Source organism: Camelus bactrianus, chromosome 25 (genome assembly GCF_048773025.1).
Source record: "Camelus bactrianus isolate YW-2024 breed Bactrian camel chromosome 25, ASM4877302v1, whole genome shotgun sequence".
In the NCBI taxonomy this organism is placed as follows: domain Eukaryota; kingdom Metazoa; phylum Chordata; class Mammalia; order Artiodactyla; family Camelidae; genus Camelus; species Camelus bactrianus.
The window spans coordinates 7,376,870-7,396,926 of NC_133563.1; the positions used below are offsets into that span (position 1 = coordinate 7,376,870).

Genomic DNA, 20,057 nt, shown 5'->3' on the forward strand with positions numbered 1-20,057 from the left:
TTGGCACCTGAAATTCCATCCTTCGCTATTTACTCCTTTGGCTCAAAGCTTTATAGTTCTGGGGGAAAATATAAATATTTCAAGAACATAAGACACCATTAAGCATTTTTATACCTGCATATCAGATACTCTTCTGAATTAGGTTTTGGGACGAAGGAAGAAGGAAAGGATCTGAACCAGAACTGGGAGAGAAGATATTACTAAGCAAAGAATGCAATATGGAAGCTGTTGCTTGGAGCAAATGGTCTCATGCTTACAGCTGTGTCCAGGGCCATTAGATGAACTAGAGAGGGGAAAACCTAATGGTCAGTCTTCCTTTCTTGATCTCTCTCCTAAATGCTTTCTAAATCAATCTAGTACCTATTTCTAGGATGAATCCTAAAAACTTAAAAGAGAACCTAATTTGCTTTCCTTTACTGATTAAGTGAAACTACATACATGTGTGGCCCAAAATGAAATGATAAACTATGATAAATTTTAAAAATCACTATGTAACACAGGCATATACAAAGAAGGAATCTGAAAAATACATAGGCAACCAAAATTACTTAACCCAGTATTTAATAATTGATAAACAGAATTATAAAAAGTTTATATAAACAGAGAAAATAAAAGCAAAATATTCAGAAATGGGTTGTTCCTCTGCTCATGCTTCATACAGCATGGTCTCCACCCACGTCGCTGCTGGCCCGCTGTCTGCTGAGTGTGCTCTGCTGTGTCTCCACCCTCCCTACATGCAACAGGTGAGTTCTAGACACTGAGATCACAGCGAAGCTGCTTATTCCCTTGTTATAAAAAGTGATTACCAGTCCTAGCTGCACCTCATAAGTACCTGAAGAGTTTATTGTTTTGATATTTTAATTTACTTGTCAAATAGAGATGCCCAGGCCCCACGCTGGTCTGCAGAACCTGCATCTCTAAGGGGCTACTGTTAACGATGTACGCTTGTGAGGTGAGTTAAGTGGACCCAAGAGCAGGGTTTATCTTGTAAATCAAGCCTACTTCTCTAGCCTGTGGGGTCTCTTAAGATCCTGATTCTGCCTTAGAATATATTTCCCTTTTGCTCCACTTCTTGTCATTTACAATTCTCTACTGTTTCATCCAAACTTCTGTAAAAAATGTTGAGCTAGCTAGGGCTGAGGCCAGCCCTACGGCATACATGAGACCTCTTCTCATTGACAGTAGTTTATTATTTAACACTGTCGTTGGCTGAAATTCAGCAACCATTTCCATTGCCTCTGGTGACTCTCTTACTATACAGGCCAGAAAGCTCAACACCGCATTGCCCATAACACCCGAACGCTGAGTCCTAGATGATGCACTTTCTCACGACTGGGAACGCAAGAAATGAGGCAGAGACCAGGAGCCTGCAACCTCCGCTACTTCCTGTGGGCAGCACGGTCACAGAGATGTGGTTTTACAGCAGCATCCCGGTGACCAGTCACCAGCCGCACAGGTGTTAGGAGGTGGCTGTGGTCGCAGTGGTGGCTTTCTAATCCTTGGATAGCAGCAGGACTGATCTCAAACTCGTACTGAACTCAGGACTGCCAGTGGCAGCCTCGGGATTCACACCCTCCTGACTGTCGTAGTGGTAGCAGGAGTGCTGCTGTGGTGCTGGGGTCAAACCTGCAACTGCATACTGGGTCCACCACTTACTTGCTTCGAGATCTCAGACAAGTCACTTCACATTCTCAGGTCTCAGTTTCTTCAGTGGCAAATGGTAGTGACAATGCTACTTTTACAGAATCCTTGTAGGAGTCAATGAGATAATGCATGCAAGGTCCCAAGCACAATGTTTGGTCCACTCTAGACCCTCAATTAATGATAGCTGTAACCTGAGCAGATTTACCTTTTTCCTCTCTTTTCTGAAAGTAAAATTAAATTAAATTAAATTAAATTAAATGAACTCTTTCATGCTTCCATGGCACTTCCCTCATTTTCTCAGACACATCAAATTTCACAGTGGATGACAGTTCTCTCCCCTGCAAGTTATCTCACACATTGCTGATCATACTCCCAGCTGGGAGACATCAGATCAGCCGAATGCTCTCTTACCACTTCCTCATCTTGCCATTCAAGTGTCTTGTATTCATGTTTGTGCTATTCTATTCATTTTGGAGATCATTATTCTCTATATAACCCCTCTGGCTATCTTACTGGATAAAGAGAGATGCAGCAAGGTCTTGGAGGAGGCAGAGAAAGGTGTAAGCAAGAGTCTTCCCCAGGAAGGAAAAGAACAGAGCTGTCTGACGGCTCAACATCCCCATTCCCAGTCCTGGGAAGACCAGTCTCCCTCACTACACACTGGAAACAGGGCTGGGCCCGCCAGATGCTCCAACTTCCCAAGTTGTTGGAAGGACAAACTGACATCATGGGCACATGGACATTATTCTTTATTGATTACCTACTTTGTTTAAAGCTCTCTGCTAGGTACCTTATGTATTTATCTAAAGTAATCCACATTCACACACATACAAACATACATATGCAAGAGAGACAAACATACATCCCTGAAGCTCAGGGAAGATTGAGTAATACACAACTAAAAGTGGTCTGACTTTAAATCCCATGCTCCTTCTGGTACACAACATCATTTGGTCAGAAGATATTTGACGAACTCTTACTATCATCCTAGGTGTTGTATTAAGCACTCAATACAGTGGGGAATAAGCAGGCAAATACAATACAGTGTGACAACTGCTATACAGTGTAAAAGTATTAAGTGAGACGGGAGCTGACGGGAGCACCCATGCCCAACCTGGCCCAGCAGAGACAGCAACTCCTTAACTGAGACTTAAAGTATGAATATGAATGAGCCAAGGGATGAGGAATCCAAACAGAGGGACTAAGCAGTGCAAAACAGAGGGACCAGGGCTGTGCAAAAGCTCAAAGGAAAGGAAGGGCATTTTAAGAGATGAAGGATGAAGGAAGAAGGATGAAGAGGGGAGAGTGAGACACAAAAATAGAAAAGTAAGCAGAGGCCAGATCATAAACTGCCTTGTAACCCATGTTGGGCTTTAAACTAAGAGCAATGGAGAGTCACTGGGGGGTCACAAGCAGAAGAGAGAGATGATAGGATCTGAATGGAAGGTAGGGACCAAGAATAGAGACAGGGGATCAGCTAGGTAACCTTCCAAGTGAGAGACTCTGGGAACCTAACTCTGGGAACCTAACACTAGAGAAATGCAAGCAGAGATGACAATGGAGGACACAGATACCCAGATGGCAGAACTGATATTAACTCAGTGAGGGGTGAGGAAAGAGAAGTTAAGGATGCTTCTCATTTCCCTATCTTATTTCAGAGTCCATGTTTAAAATACCTATATAGCTTCTCTACATTCTCACATTATATATATATACACATATACATATATATATATATATATATGTATATATAATATATATTATATATAGTGAAGTAGGAAGCCATGTCAGGTCATCTACTGAGGCAAGAGGTGTCAGGAAGAGATTAGTGAAGGTATTAAACAGCCACTTTGTAGAATGAGAAAGAGCTGAGCAGAGAAACACAGGCCTACAGGAAGGTTCTGAGAGCCCACATGGGCCTGAAGGCCATGGACTGGTGATCCTCATCTGTACAGCTGTGGACTGTCTCCTTCAGCATCAGCAGCCACAGTGAAAATGCAGAGAAGACAAACAGGCTGATTCATAGTCACATTTTGCCAGGAGGGGCAGAAAAGAAACAGAAGGGCAGAGGAGTTAAGCATGTAAGTAAGAAAGCAGCTAAAGCCATGAAATGTAGCCTCTCACCTAACTGAAGAGTGTGGCTTCTCCTCAGATACTAATAAGAGTTTCCCCTCAGGGCAACCGGACCCACCAATTCAGCCCCAGCTCTGCAAGACCAGAACAGTCCACCACAGAATAGAGCTGAGGAGATCTGAACAAGGTAAAAGGTCCCTTGCTGAAAAAATTACTCCTCCAGAGTCACCCACAAAGAAATAATCTCTACTACTTCATCAATTTGATCACAATGGATTCTTGACTTGGTCCAAATCTATTTCTTCAGGATTAAAAAGTCCTAAATGTTGACTTCCTGAATGACAACCAACGTGCTTATACCTACTATTAACATTCATAATTCCAACTGGTATGGACCAGTCTGGATAAAGCATGCTATGTAGGGAAGTAGAGAGCTGTGTGTGATACTGGCTAATGCCAGGGTGTGGAAGAAGTGGGTGACCAGCTGAAGCCTGGACATCACATGCGTATCGAGGCCCCAGGGAGATGAGAATGGGAGGAGTGGGAGTGCGGTGATAAAAACAATGTCACCACTGCTGAAAACAGGTTTGGAGAGTTCTTGGGACATGCCCTGAGGGTCCATGTCTTATTTTAAAAATTAAAACATTTCTTGTCATTTTTTTCCACTTCCCTTCAAAAGATCTTTTGATAATTTTGTTTCTTAGAGTCAGATCACCACACTTCTAAGAAGTAGGAAAACAGGTCTATAATTTCTAGCTTCATGGTAAAGGAATAAAAAAGTATGTAAACATAATTTAAACTGACAAGAATATGAAATCAGGCAAATTTTTTTTGAAACTCAAATAGAAAAGATGATGGAAATCAGAATCTTCAGCACTTACTGTAACATCCTAGAGATTTTAGAAAATTAAATATACTGCTATAATCCTTTTAGGGAACAAAAATGCTAAAGACACATTAGCAAATGAGGCTTTCACTAATGTGACGTAACTTGAGAGCTCATACCAACTAATCTAAGAAGTTCTAAAGAAGATTTAGATCATGAAGAAATACAGAACTAAAACTAAAAGGACGTGGTTTCAGGGAAGGTAAGTTCTGCCTCAGTAACTTCCTTACACTCTACACTGTTGCTATAATACAGTATGACAAAACCTGGGAGCTATACCCGATTGGATTGTGTGGAACATGGAAGTTCCACATTATAAAATGACATATAAATTGTGGAAGCTTAAAATATAAAGGAAGTTGGCTCATGGGATTTAAAACTTGCTGAAGCATACAAAACAACTAACTACACAAACCACTATCTGCTCAATTTAAAAATAAACTTTCAATAAAATCTCTGTGACCAAAAAAAGTCATACTTAGGACAAAAAATTATGACATATACTGAATGATTTCTGTGGCTGTCAAAGCTAAAAGTCATTACACAAAATACGTGACAATCTGTTATCACGTATCTCTTCCTCGAAATGTAACAGTGTAACACTAATTTGATTCCATACTTATTTTTTTAAGCACCATTTATAAGGCTGATGTTCAACTATCTGACTAAAGTTTATGTAGGAAGTTCAGAAATTCTAACAATAGAACAAAGCCCTCAGTGATCTTCTAATTGGTCTGTCAAGAATCATAAAGTTTGACTACAAGAATTTTACCAGCTGTGGAAAAATGATCCTATCTGCTGATGGGAAGTTTGTTGTAAACTGTCTTACCTGTCTTTTCAATCTATAGGGCATATGACTTGTACCCTAACGCTAGGGGCTTTGGAGGCCACAAGACCATCCAATGCAGTTGGATAAGCATGTTATGGACACAGAAGCCCTGTTCTAGTAAGATGCCCAGCTAGGAATCCACACCTTAGGCTGCCTTCCAGGGCAAAGGCTTAGGACCCCCATCAGTCCTGGGAGATTAAAAAAAAATTCACATCACTCTCCCCCTTCCCACCCAGGATCAGCTATGTGGCAATCTGTTTTCATTTTGTGCCTCATGACCCCCTCTTTCAAAGTCTACAGGCAGAACGGGCGATGTGTACTAAGAAAGGTGAAGAAAGCAACGGCAGTGAGCCAAACGACTTACCAAGCAGCCTCATAGAGGGAGCAGCAGAAAGGAAAAGGCGGGCAAAAAGAAAGCAGAAACGTCAGAGAGGAAGTTCCTACCGATATCCATTTTACAATATCAGCAAATTGCTTGAATATTTATAACTTTCTAGGCTCCACAATGCAAGAAATCGCGTCTTACTGCTTTTGTGACGTTTAGAAGTCCTGTGAAGTGGAAAACAGCCTAGTGCGTAGACTTTGACATTAACCACACAGGACTAGGGTGGAGGGGGTAGAAAAGAGTCCGCAGGTGTCAAGAGGTAATTAATCTGCTTTTGCCTATAACGAAGAAGTCACAATGTCCTACACTGTTAACTGCAATCTTAAAAGCCATATTTATAAAAAAGAAAAGTAAAGTAAAAAAAGAAATGCTAGCCTGTGAGAGTATCTCTATCTTCATCACTTTGTAAGCAGCGGAGATCTTAATCTTTGTTTTAGCCCTGCAGCGCCCCTGGCACTGTGCCTCGCACGTGACAAGCAGCAGTAATTATTCACTGAACTGATTTTTCTGCATGAGTATCTCTGTGTCTCAATTCTTCTTTCTGATGTTTCTTCTTTTCCCACTTTAGCCCTTATTTCTCCTCTTAGCTTGTTCCCCTCTGTCACTGTAGCTTAACTGATGCTGTATTTATTGCAATAGAATTTTAGGTTCACTTTTTTAATTGGAAAAGCAAATGTTAGGAACACCATCTTTTAATCTCAAAAATGCTTCACAAATTAAATTATGGGTTAGCATCCTTGAACAGGAAAAAAAATTCCATAATCCTAAGATAAAGATATGTTGCTTTTTGCAATGTTAAAAGGATTTTTAAAAAATTATTTCTGCCATATTCCTTTCACTGTCAAGAAAAGCCAAGAAACAAAAATTTCCACAACTCAACTGGCTACAAAAAGTAACACATGACTATCCTGGCTGCTACAGAAGTATACTTTCAAAATGGAAAATTAATATTCAATGGGAAAAAGCCACATACTTTTCATAGTTCCATCTTCTTCTTCCTCGTCCTCACTGTTTATAACCATGGTCCCCAGGTCAGATTCTAACATTGTGCTATTATGTTCAATCATGGTCTGGGCTCCTTCACTCATCGTGCTGGTGGCCCTCATTGTGCCCACACTTTCTGAGCTAGTCTTCACCATGGTGTGGGAATCCAGCTCATCTTCATCCTGCAAGCAAAACACTGCAATGAAGGGAGACTTTTCTAACACAGCTGGATACCTACCTTCTTAACAACAGTACAAGCATATTACACTTTTAATAATGAAAAATACTACTGTTACTACTAATTTTAATATAAGGACACACATACAAAAGTTATCATAAGAGCCAAAGTCATCCAAAATAACCTAAAGATTTAGGTAATTAAAGCTCAAGCAACAGGAATTGTTTGATGAAACAGAAGGCTTCTAGTTGTTTTTAAAATAAGGATTAAGGTTGGTAGATTATCCACAAGAATACAGTGACAAAATAAACAAAAGACAGTACATTAAAGGTAGAACATGTCGGTACTACTATAACCACCTTAATAATGTTTATAATTTTGTGCAAAAGTCATTAGTTTTTCAAAAATTGTTTAAAATATACAGAACATAAAATTTACTGTTTTAATAATTTTTCAGTGCATAATTCTTTAGCATTAAGGGCATTCACAGTATTGTACAATCATCACCAACATCCATTTCCAGAACTTTTTCATTATCTCAAACAGAAATTTTATGCCCTTTAAAAAATAACTCCTCATTCTTCCCTTCCCAGAATTCCTGGTAACCTCTATTCTACTTTCTGTCACTACGAATTCTATTCTAGGTCCCTCATATAAGTAGAATCATGCAATATCTGCCTTTCTGTGTCTGGCTTATTTCACTAAGCATAATGTTTTCAAGGTTCATCCAAGTTGTACCCAATGTCAGAATTTCATTCCTTTTTAAGACTGAATAATATGGTGTGCATCTCACTGTATGTTTACCCAATCATTTGCTGATGGACATTAAGGTGAGTATACCTTTTGGTTATTAAGAATAATACTCTGCGCACTGACGTACAAGTATCTACAGTTAGGTGGTCCCTGACGTACGACGGTTTGACAGGATTTTCCGACTTTACAGAGGTACGATTTTGAACCTTCCCCAGGCTAGCACTATGTGGTACGGTACTCCTGTGATGCTGGGCACTGGAGCAAGCTGCAGCTCCCAGTCAGCCACGTGATCAGGGAGGTAAACAATCAGTACATTCACAACCATTCTGTACCTATATAGCCACCCTGTGTTTCACTTTCAGTACAGCATCCAATGCATTATGTGAGATTTCACACTTTATTATGAAGTATGCTTTGCGTTAAGTTATCTTGCCAAACTGCAGGCTAATTCAAGTGTTCTGAGCACACTTAAGGTAGGCTAGACTGAGTTATGTTGTTTGATAGGTTAGGTGTATTAAATGCATTTTTGACTTCCAATATTTTCAACTAACAACGAGTTTATCAGGACATAATCCCATCATAAATTGAGGAAGATCTGTATTTGATGTCCTGCTTTCAATTATACCCAGAGGTACAATTCTGCATCATACGGCAGTTCTATTCCTAATTTCTTGAGAAACCACCAAATTGGTTTCCACGTTGGCTACACCACTTTATACTCCCACCAGCAGTGCATAAGGTTCCAATTTCTTCACATCCTGACGCTTGCTATTTTTTTTTTTTTGATAACAGACATCCTAATGGATATGTGGTATCTTACTGTGGTTTAATTTGCATTTCCCTAATAACTAGTAATGTTGAGCATCTTTTCATGTGTTTATTGGCCATTTGTATACCTTCCTTGGAGAAATGTCTACTCAAGTTCTTTGCCCATTTTTCTTGTAGGTTGTTTTTTGTTGTTGTTGAGTTGTAGAAGTTCATTATATATTCTGGATATTGATCCCCTACAGGTATATGATCTTCAAATATTTCTCCCCATTCTGTAAGTTGTCTTTTCACTCTTTTGATAGTTCCTTTGATGTACAAAAGGTTTTCATTTTGATGAAGTCTAATTTATGTATTTTTCCTTTTGTTGCCTATGCTTTTGTTGTCATATCCTAGCTATTAGCTTTTAAATGTAAATTTACAGCAGAATCAAGTCAGTAATATTAAGTACGAACCAAAAAAAAAAATGCTTTTTAGAATGTTCACCAAGAGAGAAACTGGAACAGGGCCATAAAAATAAACTAACAAATTCTGTTTGAGAAACCAAACAATCTGCTATTTGGAAAAATTTCATCATGCACTGAAATTCATTTATAGCTATTCCACTTCAAGTAGAAACAAACAAAACCTAAGTTCTGACAGAGGTCAAAATGCAGCTATGGAAAAGAGGAGCATCCATATTGTTCTGAGCTGTCTGACTGCCCTCCTCTTCCTAAACCCACATGATAAATTCAGCATTAGATCCCGAAGTCCTCTGCTCTTCTTTCATGAGCCTCTCTTCTTTCAGAAGATTTCTTCATTCTTACGCCTTCAACTATCTAATATGTTGAGGATTCCCAAATCCTAAAATCTTCATGACTTTACTTACTACTGAAACACTTAATGATGTTTAAAATTCAACATTCTCAAACCAGGTATCATTTCATCCACCTCCTTGGCTCCTCCTGTCTGATCATCAACAACCACCATTACAAAGCATGGGCACCTCCACTAGCTACCCAAGAGTAAAGCTTCAGTGTCTTCTCAGGTTTTTCCTCTCTTTCATTCCCTGTACACAATCAGTCAACAAGTTCTTCTTCAAAAAATTCTCTCTCGGCTCAGTTCTTCCTTTCCATTTCCACTGCTATTGAGTAAATTCCTCCTTACCTCATGTCCGGGTTACTGCAGAAGGAGCACCCTGACCTTCTACACTTAAACAGATATTAGTTCAAATCCTGGCTCAAATCACTTATTAGACTTAAGTCCTTTAGGGAAGCTATTTAAACTCTCTGAACTTAAGGTTCTTTCATCGGTGTTACAATGATTAAATGAGAAAAGTTATGTAAAATGCCTACAAGCTACTAGGAACAAGGCAGTTTCACGCCTTCTTCAAAGTGCACATACTACACTGATCTTTCCTGAATACTATTTGTATCATAATACTCCTGCTGAACAATCTACAATGGCTCCCAGTTCTTGCCTGCATTAAAAGCCAAACAAAGCTGCCTAAATTTTAATGTCCGCTATCTTATTTTATATGGCCAGCCCTATCTTCCCATTGTTCACATATGCTCCACTATAGTCAAGCTGATCTTGACTGAGTCTCCAGCTATGCTCATTAAGACGTCATCTTTGCTCACATCTTATTCTCTACCCAGCAAGCTCTTTCCTCTCCAATCCATTTGGACTAAATCCTACCTAGTCCCAGATTAAGTTATCTACTAACTTCATGGCTACTTCAGTCTTTATTAAGGCTCTTCCCAACTTCTAGAATTTATAATCTGCATTACACACTTTTGAATTTAAATTCATGAATCACATTGTAACTATTTTGTAAAATCTTTCATAAATGTAAGTACCTATGGATAAGAATGCCATATAGCACAACTGAATCTACTCAAGTGTTTCACTGAGTATTCCACACACAGTAAGCATTCAATATATATTTACACTTTCAAATAATTATAAAATCACGGACCTTTAATAATTCAACTTCTTATATTTTATAGAAAAAATTGAGGTCTTCAGATAGTAAGAGCCTTCCCAAAGGTCACACACCTACTCAAAAGTAAAGCTGGGACTCAGAAAGTAGTTCCTTTATTTCTTAATCCATTATTCTACCAAATACTTGCACCCTGCTAACATTTAATTTCTGATCTACAAATGCTTAAGTTAGAGGTACAGGTTTACAATTTTAACAGCTTATGTCACCAGCTCCTATGCCCAAAGAGTCCCATATGAATTATTTGGTCTATCCTAGACAAAGCCACTATCTTCTCTCTGACTACTAAACAGCCTCCTAACAGTTTTCACTGTTTCCACTCTTGGCCCTTTTAGTCTCCCACACAACAGGCAGATTGATTCTTTCAAAAGACAAATCACATTATGTTACTCTCCTGCTCAAAACCCTGCATTTGGCCTCCCATCACACTTGCAATAAAATCCAAAATCTTTATCATGGCCAAATGTGATCTGGCCCAGTTATATCTGCCAACCCCATCTCGTATCACATTCCTTCTCACTCACCAAGTTCCAGCCATGCTGGCCTCCTCTGCTGTTTCTTGAGCATTCTAAGCATCCTCCTCGAGCCTTTAAATTGGCTGGTCTCTCAGCCTGGAATGCTTCGCCCTAAGACAGCTTTATTCTTTGCTTAACTTAGGTCTTCACTTAGATGTTACCGCCTTAGAGTTTTTCTGACCACCAATCTAAAATCAAAGTCCCCATCAATCTTTTATTCTTCTGTACTCTTCATAGTCTGTATCTGGCTTTTCTATCATTAGAATACAAGTTTGATGAAAGTAAAGACGACTTCTTTTTCACTGATGAGTCCCCAGTGCTTAGAACCTGAATATAGTAGGTACTTGATAAAAACTTATTTAATGAATGAAGCAACTTCTATTTTTACTTATTAACTCATTCAATATTTATTGTAAATTTATATGTCAAGGAGTGGACCAGGCAGTAAAAACACACAGATGAGTAAGAAACAGTTTTGCTCCATTTTTGTTTTTTTTAAGGAGTCTGAGGTCTAAGAGAAATTGTCTGACATGTGAACAATGAACAAACAAACAAACAAACAAATAAAGGCAATTTGCTAAGTGCTATAAGAAAGGTGTTGGCAAAGTACAATGGGAGTACCAAAAGTAGAGCCTCTAACTCTACCTCTCTCAAATGAAAGCCTCACAGAGGACACTGTCCTTAAATTAGGTCTTCAAGGATGAGAAGACTACATATTTAGTATATAGACATAAATTTGGGGGGTGCTTTACAACTTTTTTTTGGAACATAAGTACACTTAGATATCCTCTCTCAGCTAAGACACCCTGAGACTGCCACAGCTTATACCGTGCTTATTATACTGATCATACACCTATTACAGAACACTGAAACTGCACACTTGTCCAAATTTCCCATAGGATTCTAAATTCTGTAAGGGCAGTAACCAGATCTCATTAGCAGTTATATTCCTGACATGCAGTACAAAACCTTGTTCTCATTACATAATCTATTAAGTTAATGTTAAAGTTCTCATTATGAGGTAGTGCCAAAGCACAAAACGTTATGTTGTGTAAGGTTCTAGTGCAGAACTTTATTTAAACCATCATAATTATTTAAAACATGGAATGGTTATTGAGAAGCTTAGGGAGGGAAAATAATGTTATTACCTAGAATTATTCAGTTGCTCATTTATCAAATAATGATGAGAACAGTTATTATCAATGAGTTAGAAGCACTCAGGACTCAGGACTTTTTGCAGGCCACTCCTATTTAATGCTTTTATTAATCCTGTGAGAAATTATTATCCTCATTGTATAAATGACAAACCTGAAGTTCAAATGGGTTTAATAATTTGTCTATTATCATACAACAAATATGTGGAGGAGCAAGGATTCTAAAGTCCAATATCTAACTTCCAATTGTGTAAGGCTTTTAAATTATTTACAGCATTTGTCAAGTCTACCTTAATTTGTATTACAGGTTAGCTGGAGAATGTTTCATCATTTGCTAAATGAAAAGATTGAAAAAAATTACATACCCATAAGTGAACTAATTTTCACTTGATCAAAAGGCTAAAAAAAAAGTTGGCATTTACTCTTTCCAGCAATAAACCCCCCTGAAGAGAAAAGAAAAAAGTTGATTTTCTATCAGTTCTCTTTAAAAACCTACTGCTAGTTTAGTATTTTATTGCGGTTGCAACCAGTTAATTCCCAAAACACTACATCTATTTTTATATGTGTGAGTCATTTATCTCTTATCCTTCTAAGAGCTAATGCTGTGACCATTTAACTTAACAAGAAACACAGCATCTAGCTGGTCTAAAATAACACTTTTAATCTTCCTATTTTCTTTATTAGAGTTGAATCTATGAAGAGATAATGAAGCTTGCACGTCTGGATTCACACAATTGGCTTAGATAATCTATAAAATTATAAAAACACTGAATCAATTTTGGAAGGGATCACTTTTACTGCATATTATTTTCACCTCCATAGTTACTTTGCTAAAGGATGCTAAACTGATTTACAAAAGGACAGTAGAAAAAAAAAAGTCATGAAAAATACAGAGAGCACTCAATTCACTAATGAGAGGGAGGCACCCAAACAGTAACTAATAAAGTACAGATGGAATGAGAAATAGTTTATAAGAAATTAGAAAACTCAAACACTAATAATTTGGTGATGGTGTTGAAAACTTTTCAGCAACACATTTTGCTTTTTAAAATCATTAATTCAAATTATTCTTGATATTTTAGATTACTGTTAAATTTCATTTGATACTTTTAACATTTTCATAATGAAATAGTTATTTATAATGTTCTTCCAAAGTTATACTTCATTTATATGTACTCTGTTATTCCTTACGAAAGAAAAGCACAAGAAAAACATGTTGATACTTTATAGAAAGAGCTCTGCAGAGCAGATGCTTCCCCACTGCAGAAAGCAGCCAATCCCAGTAAGGAATACAACAGCATTTTCAATCAGTGGTCATCATGTGCCAGGAATGCAAAACAGAGTACTGATGATAATCCAGGTTATGAATCATAAGATCCACATGGAATACAAATATTTGAAAACATTATTAGGAAATCCTACTCCACTGCTAAGACAGATTTATGCTATAGCAGTCTAAGAAATAATCAGTCTTTGCTCTAGGTATCTTTACATTTGCAATATCTGCTACCTTAAAGGATTTTCTAAATACTCAGCTACTATTTGATTGACTTTAACGATATTTACACAAATGATTTTAGAAACCATTTGTCATTTGTAACATGCAGGAGATAGACTATTCTTATATAAACAGGTGTCTTTCTGATTGGAAATATCCTAATTATTTAATTTCTCTTCTTGAAATGATATTAAGCACTTCTTTATTGCCTATACAATTCTACAACAGTACATTATCAGTAGAGAGCAGTGATCTTAATGGTACTGATTCAACTAGACCTTTCTGTTGAGTGTGCATTCTGCTACAGCACGGAAAAAATTTATTTTTCAGGAAAAAAATAAATGTGTAAGACATAAGTGAACCAATTATACAAAAAGTTGCACTATTATAGTGGTCTAGATATCTGTGAAAGCTTTTACAGGTGCTAAGCAGGAGCATCACTGACAGCAAACAGTAATTTAGCAAACATATGACAAATACAACACCGAACTTTCAAGGGAAATCTCTAAGACCCCCCAGAAAGAGCTAGGAACCACAGTGAGAGTAAGATAAATCTGACTTTTTGCTGCCTTAGGGGCATGTGATGACGGGGGTGGGATGATTATGGGGGTATTAATTTTCATGGATAAACAGTCTTTGTATTCTCTCCAAAGTAGAACTGAAAACCCTACATCATGAGAATCTTGAAGGTCTACATCCTCAGCGAAAGGACACACAAGAAAAAACATACAGGTAAAGGAGATCACACACAAACTTGTGTGCTTCACCTGGCCTGTGGGTAAAGATGGGGAGTGGATGGTGAGGGGTTTTCCCTTTAGAATGTACAGACACGGTTTGGGCTTTCTAACATCACCCATGTGGTCTAGGGAACCCCATGCTAAGAAATTAACTGAATGTAGTCTCAGTACAGAAGTGCTCTGATGTCTGATAAAAACAAATAAAAATCCACCCTAAAGGGACTTATGCTCAACTTTCAACCCAGAACTCACATCATTCTCACAGATAAAATTCAGTTAAACTTAAGCTTACAATCCAAGAGACAAACAATGAATAAACAAGTTGCTGAGGTGGGTGGGGAAAAAAAAAGAATTAAGACTGATTTGCTCCTTTGAATTAAGTTAGTTTTCTTAGAAAGATCCAGCTAGGACAAAAATTAGGAAAGAGTAGACAGGAGCATTCTAGGTTGGAAAAAGCAAGCACAAAGGTAGAAATACTATGGCTAGAAGGGACAGCATTAAGTGAATCTGACTGCATTAAGGGATGGCTACAGGTTAGAGTGCTTTAAACACTGGGAGCCAGCATAAGCTGCTGGGTAGAGGAGTGACAGGGATCCTGAAAAATCCTGGAGAAGAAGGAAACGAGAAAGAGAGACTGGAATCACAAGGTTATTACTGAAATCTAGATTTGAGGTAATTAGAGCCTGCACTGAAAAGGTCCTACAGAAATAGAAACAACAAGTTGAATCTGAAAAAATAAAAAAGAACTGACATATCCTGGAACCTTTCTGGATATCAAATACAACAGATCAAAAATAACTACAATATTCTGGACCTAAAAGAGGTCAAACTGACTCTAGAGAGAAAATTGCAAAAGATTCTAATTTGAATAGATGAAAATAGAAAACAAAATAGATAATACCAGTTATTTGTAACCCAAAAATGACTTGTCACTTCAGCACATGATAAAGGCACTGAAATCTAATGATTAACTTACGGTGAAAGAGTGAACTAAGAAATCAACGAGGCACGTGTAGTGCAATCTCAAGGAAATGAGCACAAAACTGGGGAAAACTGTGGCAGGGATCTTTTACTTGTCTCCCCATGCAGGACTAAATCAGGGGCTGGTGGTGTGCTTTCATGCTAACCCATGTCAGTAAATACATTTTAATCATTACCTGAGTTAGAAAAGGCAAAGATCAAGGGGAACTACTGTACGTTTTCTTGTAAACTAAAACCACTCCCTACTACAGCAAGGTGAAACTACTAATGTGACCCAACAGGGCGTTCATTATCTTTAAATTCCACTCCCAAGCACAGTAAAGGATAGCACTTACCCACTGTCTCTGTTATCAACACACCTGCAGTGTCTACTGTGTCTGTGTTACAAGTGAAATAGCCCCGAGTAGGGTCAGCTGGTTAACTCTGGTCTCCTTCAGTGCCATATAACCCAACTGAGCTAAGAACTACTGAGAAAACATCAGAAATACTCCCCTTCAAAGAGCTGCCCTTAAGCACTGCTCCAATGTCTGACAGGGTGAAAAAAGTAGTAATTTATAAATTTCTAAGATTTGTGGTATCTGAAAATCTGTATAGTGAACTTTCTTCCCGTTGCTGTAAGTAGGTGGTCCTTCTATCTCACTGCAAAGGCAGCATAAGAGCTTATACAGCTGCTGTCTCTGACATACCTGTCTTTAACAAACAGAAACGTCTGCCTTCATGGATTCTAACTTTTCACATGTTCACAGGCATGTTTCAAAGTTACATCAAAGCTTTCAGGATCTCCAGAAGTCATAAAAGACATGTTCATCAGTACAGTAAGCCTAAATGGTGAGAAGCGTGTGGGCAGGACTTCAGAGGCTCCATGATGCAAGACTGCACAAGTTCTTGGCATTGTATTAAAAGCTTCCAAACAAAAGATTACCTTACATCCCCGGTGCACAATACTGATAGACAATAGAGTAAATTAAAGAGTAAAAGCAACCTTCACCATGCCTTTTCTTTTTTCTCTCACAGCCCAAAGCATGTTAAAGGATTAACAAAATATGAAGATTATAAAATCAAGTATTTTAAAATAAAAATAACACATTTAAAAATCGTTGTTGTTACAAGCAGTTTATAAAAAATCCACAAGAGGGCACCAAAGACAAAAGACTAGAATATATTTCATTAACTGGATATTTATACAGATAAAACAGGTTCGTAAGATGGGTTATTACACTTACTAACATACTAGCAATACCTTTCAGAAACAGACTACTGGATACCAATTTTCAAAAAAATTAATAAATTTTTAAAATATCATAACCACTGTTATGTTATAATATCTTTTAAAATAAGCAACATTTACATTTCTTAAGGGACATTTCATCTACGTTCAGTAATCTCCCCAATGACTTGCATATGATAGCAGGAGTGCAGTGAACAGTTGCTGATTCCATAAAATTGACAGAAACACGCAACAGGAAATATCAAACATTCCTATTACTTTTATTATTGAATTCTAAATTGCTTTCAAATAAAAAGATTTATGATCGTACATCTTATGTTCTTAGAACAAACAGAACTAAGAGTTAACTCATGTCTTTGAAAATAATTGATTTTCCTCACCCTTTCTTTCTCTTACTCCTGTTTTGTTCCATTATGATAGTGTTTAACAGCAAATAGACACTTTAATACATATGTAACCAAAGAAATATCACTTGTATAAACTTAGAAGTGATAACATTATGAAATGAGTGTAAGAAATCAGCTTCCAAAACATACAGTTCAGAAGAAGACTTCTTGGAGCACAATAAAATAACAATATTAATTTTAACATGCAGTTTACATTACTGAAATTCGTGATACAAAAGGGAAATCTGGGGCGGTGGGGTGTCAATCAGGGCTGTGGAAAAACAAGTGATTCCCCCCAAAACCAAAAATTTATTACATGTTTGACTTAAGTGCTGCTGAGGAAATACTTATTATTTTTAGATGCAGATACATTCTGTGTTGATGTATGGGATAACCTTGAGGCACTAGGCTAAATAATAAGGGGCAAAGTCAGGTAAAATCCATTATAAAGCAACTTTATACACACATTTGTTGATTTGATAAATATTGATTAAATATTTATAAGTACTTACTGTGTGCCAGGCAGTGTGCTAGATACAGTCTTTGTCTTCGAGAAATGTACAGGTTAGTGGAGAGTCATAAAGGAGACAAATAAGTTCAGTGAGACGAGCATTCTCACAGAGCTAAACACAGGACACCACGGGAGCACAGAGGAGCACCTGCCTCACTGAGGCCTGGGAGGAGCATCACAGGAAGTTCCCCCTTTCCAGAGGCACCAACGGCTTAAATGACTCCGGAAGGATGAGGAGTTAATCAGGCAAAACAGAGTGAAGTAGGACGTTGTCTGGGCAGAAGCAGCAACCTATGTTTTTCTTTTAACACTTCTTGAGCAATCCCACTTTGGCTCATGGTTTACCTACCAGCTACGGAAAGCCTAATTCCCTAACTGCCTGAGTTCTCCCTTGGGGTTCAAACCTGCATACCAACTGCCTGCCACGAAATGACCTGGCTGGCCCATGCACACTTCAAATCAAGCAAATTCTAAAGTGATCTCATCTTACCCAGGAAGTTGCCCTGGAAAGCGTACTGCTGGAGAGTATTTCAGCCACAGCACAAAAAGAGGTGGGGACAGAACATAATGAAGTGAAGAAACACAGGCTCTGACTATTCTATCAAGAAGTTTGGTTATGAATAATTTGTTGTTGTTTTTGCATTATCTTTTTAGTTGTCAAAATGCAACTACATTTTTACGCTGAGGAGAAAGGCCCTAGAAGAAAAGGATAATGTGACGGACTGAAGAGGCTGCAGAGACACGGCTGACCTTGTAGAAAATGTCGAACAACTGACAAAGATTCCTGGAACTAAGCAAGTAGAAATGAGTATAGCAAAGTCACAGGATGCAAGGGCAATATAAAAAATGCATTTGCTTTCTATATATCAGCAATAAATAATTGAAACTTGAAATTTTTAAAAAAGCGTCTTTAAGACATCAAAAAAGAAAAAGAAACACTTATTTAGGTCTGACAAAATATGTATGGAATCTGTGTGGCACTGATGAAAAGGAAGCAAAGATCTAAATAAACTGAGAGACATTCCACATTCATGGACTAAAAGATTCGAAATGTGGTTAAGATATCATTTCTTCTTACTTAACGTATACATTCAATTCAATCCCAAAAGGCCTAGAACAGCCAACACAATAATGAATAAGAAAAATAAATCCTGAAGATTCAAAGCATCCAATTTAAAGACTTCTATAAAACTACAGTCATTAAGACAGTATAGCACTGGCAAAAGAACAGACACATGTATCAGTGGTATATCAATGGAACAGAACAGAGCCCAGAAACAAACCCATACAAAAACAGTCCACTGATCTTCAAAAAAGGTACAACGACAACTCAATGGAAAAAGGATAATCTTTTAAACAAAGGGTGCTGGAACAACTGGACGTCCACATGAAGAGAAAAAAAAAAGGAACCTAGACAGAGACGCCATGGCTTTCACAAAAATTAACTCAAAATAGATCATAGCCCTTAATATGTAACATGCAAAGCCAGAACACTTTTAGAAGAAATCATAGGGTCAATCTATGTTACCTCGAGCTTGTGTGAGTTTATAAATAAAACACCAAAAAGCAAGATCCATGAGAAAATGAACAGGTGACATTAAAACTAAAATTTCCGCTCTGTGAAAGACACCATTAAGAAATGAAGAAACAAGCCATAGACTGAGAAAATAATTGCAAAACACGTATCTTATAAAGGACTTGTGTCCAAAATACACAAACAACTCTTAAAAATCAACAATATCTTAAAAATCAACAATAAGAAACAAACAAGACAAAAACAATTTAAAAATGGGGAAAAGTACTGAATAGACACTTTGTCCAAGATACATAAATGACAAATTATCATATAAAAAGATGCACAACATCTTTTGTCATTAGGAACTGGAAGTTAAACCAACAATGAGATACCACTGAACACTTGTTAGAATGGCTAAAATGCAAAAACAAAACAAAACAAAACAACAACCAAAAAAACCCAAAAACCTGACAATACTAAGTGCTGGTGAAGATGATCAGTAACAGAAACTCTCAGACATCGTTGGTGGGAATGCAAAATGATGTGGTAACGCTGAAAGAGATTTTGGCAGTTTCCTACAAAGCTAAACATATCATAACATATATCAATTATGATCCTTGGTATTTACCCCAACTGATTTGAAAACTTACATCCATACAAAAGCTAGCATGAAAATGTTCATAGCCACTTTATTCCTAACTGCCCCAAACTAGAAGTGACCAAGATGTCCTTCAGTAGGTGAATGGATAAACAAATAATGGTACATCCATGCAATGGGATAGTATTTAGTAAAAAAAAAAAAAGAGCTGTTTAGTCATAAGAAGATAAGGATGAATCTTAAATGCATATTGTTAAGTGAGAAAAGCCAATGTAAAAAGGCTACATACTGTATGATTCCAATTATATGACATGGAAAAGGGAAATGTATAGATGGTAAACAGATGAGCAACTATAAAGGATTCAGGGCTAGAGGGAGGGTGGAATAGTTGCAATATGGGGGCCTGGGGGTGGCAAAAATATTCTGCATGATACTGCGTGAACACACATTTGTCA

The 20,057-nt window shown here is 37.6% G+C and overlaps 1 protein-coding gene across 6 annotated transcripts in view; it reads right to left on the reverse strand.

Annotated features, from left to right (window-relative positions):
- Positions 1 to 20,057, reverse strand: part of STK3 (serine/threonine kinase 3) — a 241,372-nt gene that overhangs the window by 70,343 nt on the left and 150,972 nt on the right. For all 6 annotated transcript variants that reach the window (XM_074352984.1, XM_074352985.1, XM_074352983.1 and 3 more), the window contains one exon: positions 6,791 to 6,983. In XM_074352984.1, the coding sequence (XP_074209085.1) occupies positions 6,791 to 6,983 (193 nt within the window). The remainder of the gene's footprint in view (positions 1 to 6,790; positions 6,984 to 20,057) is intronic.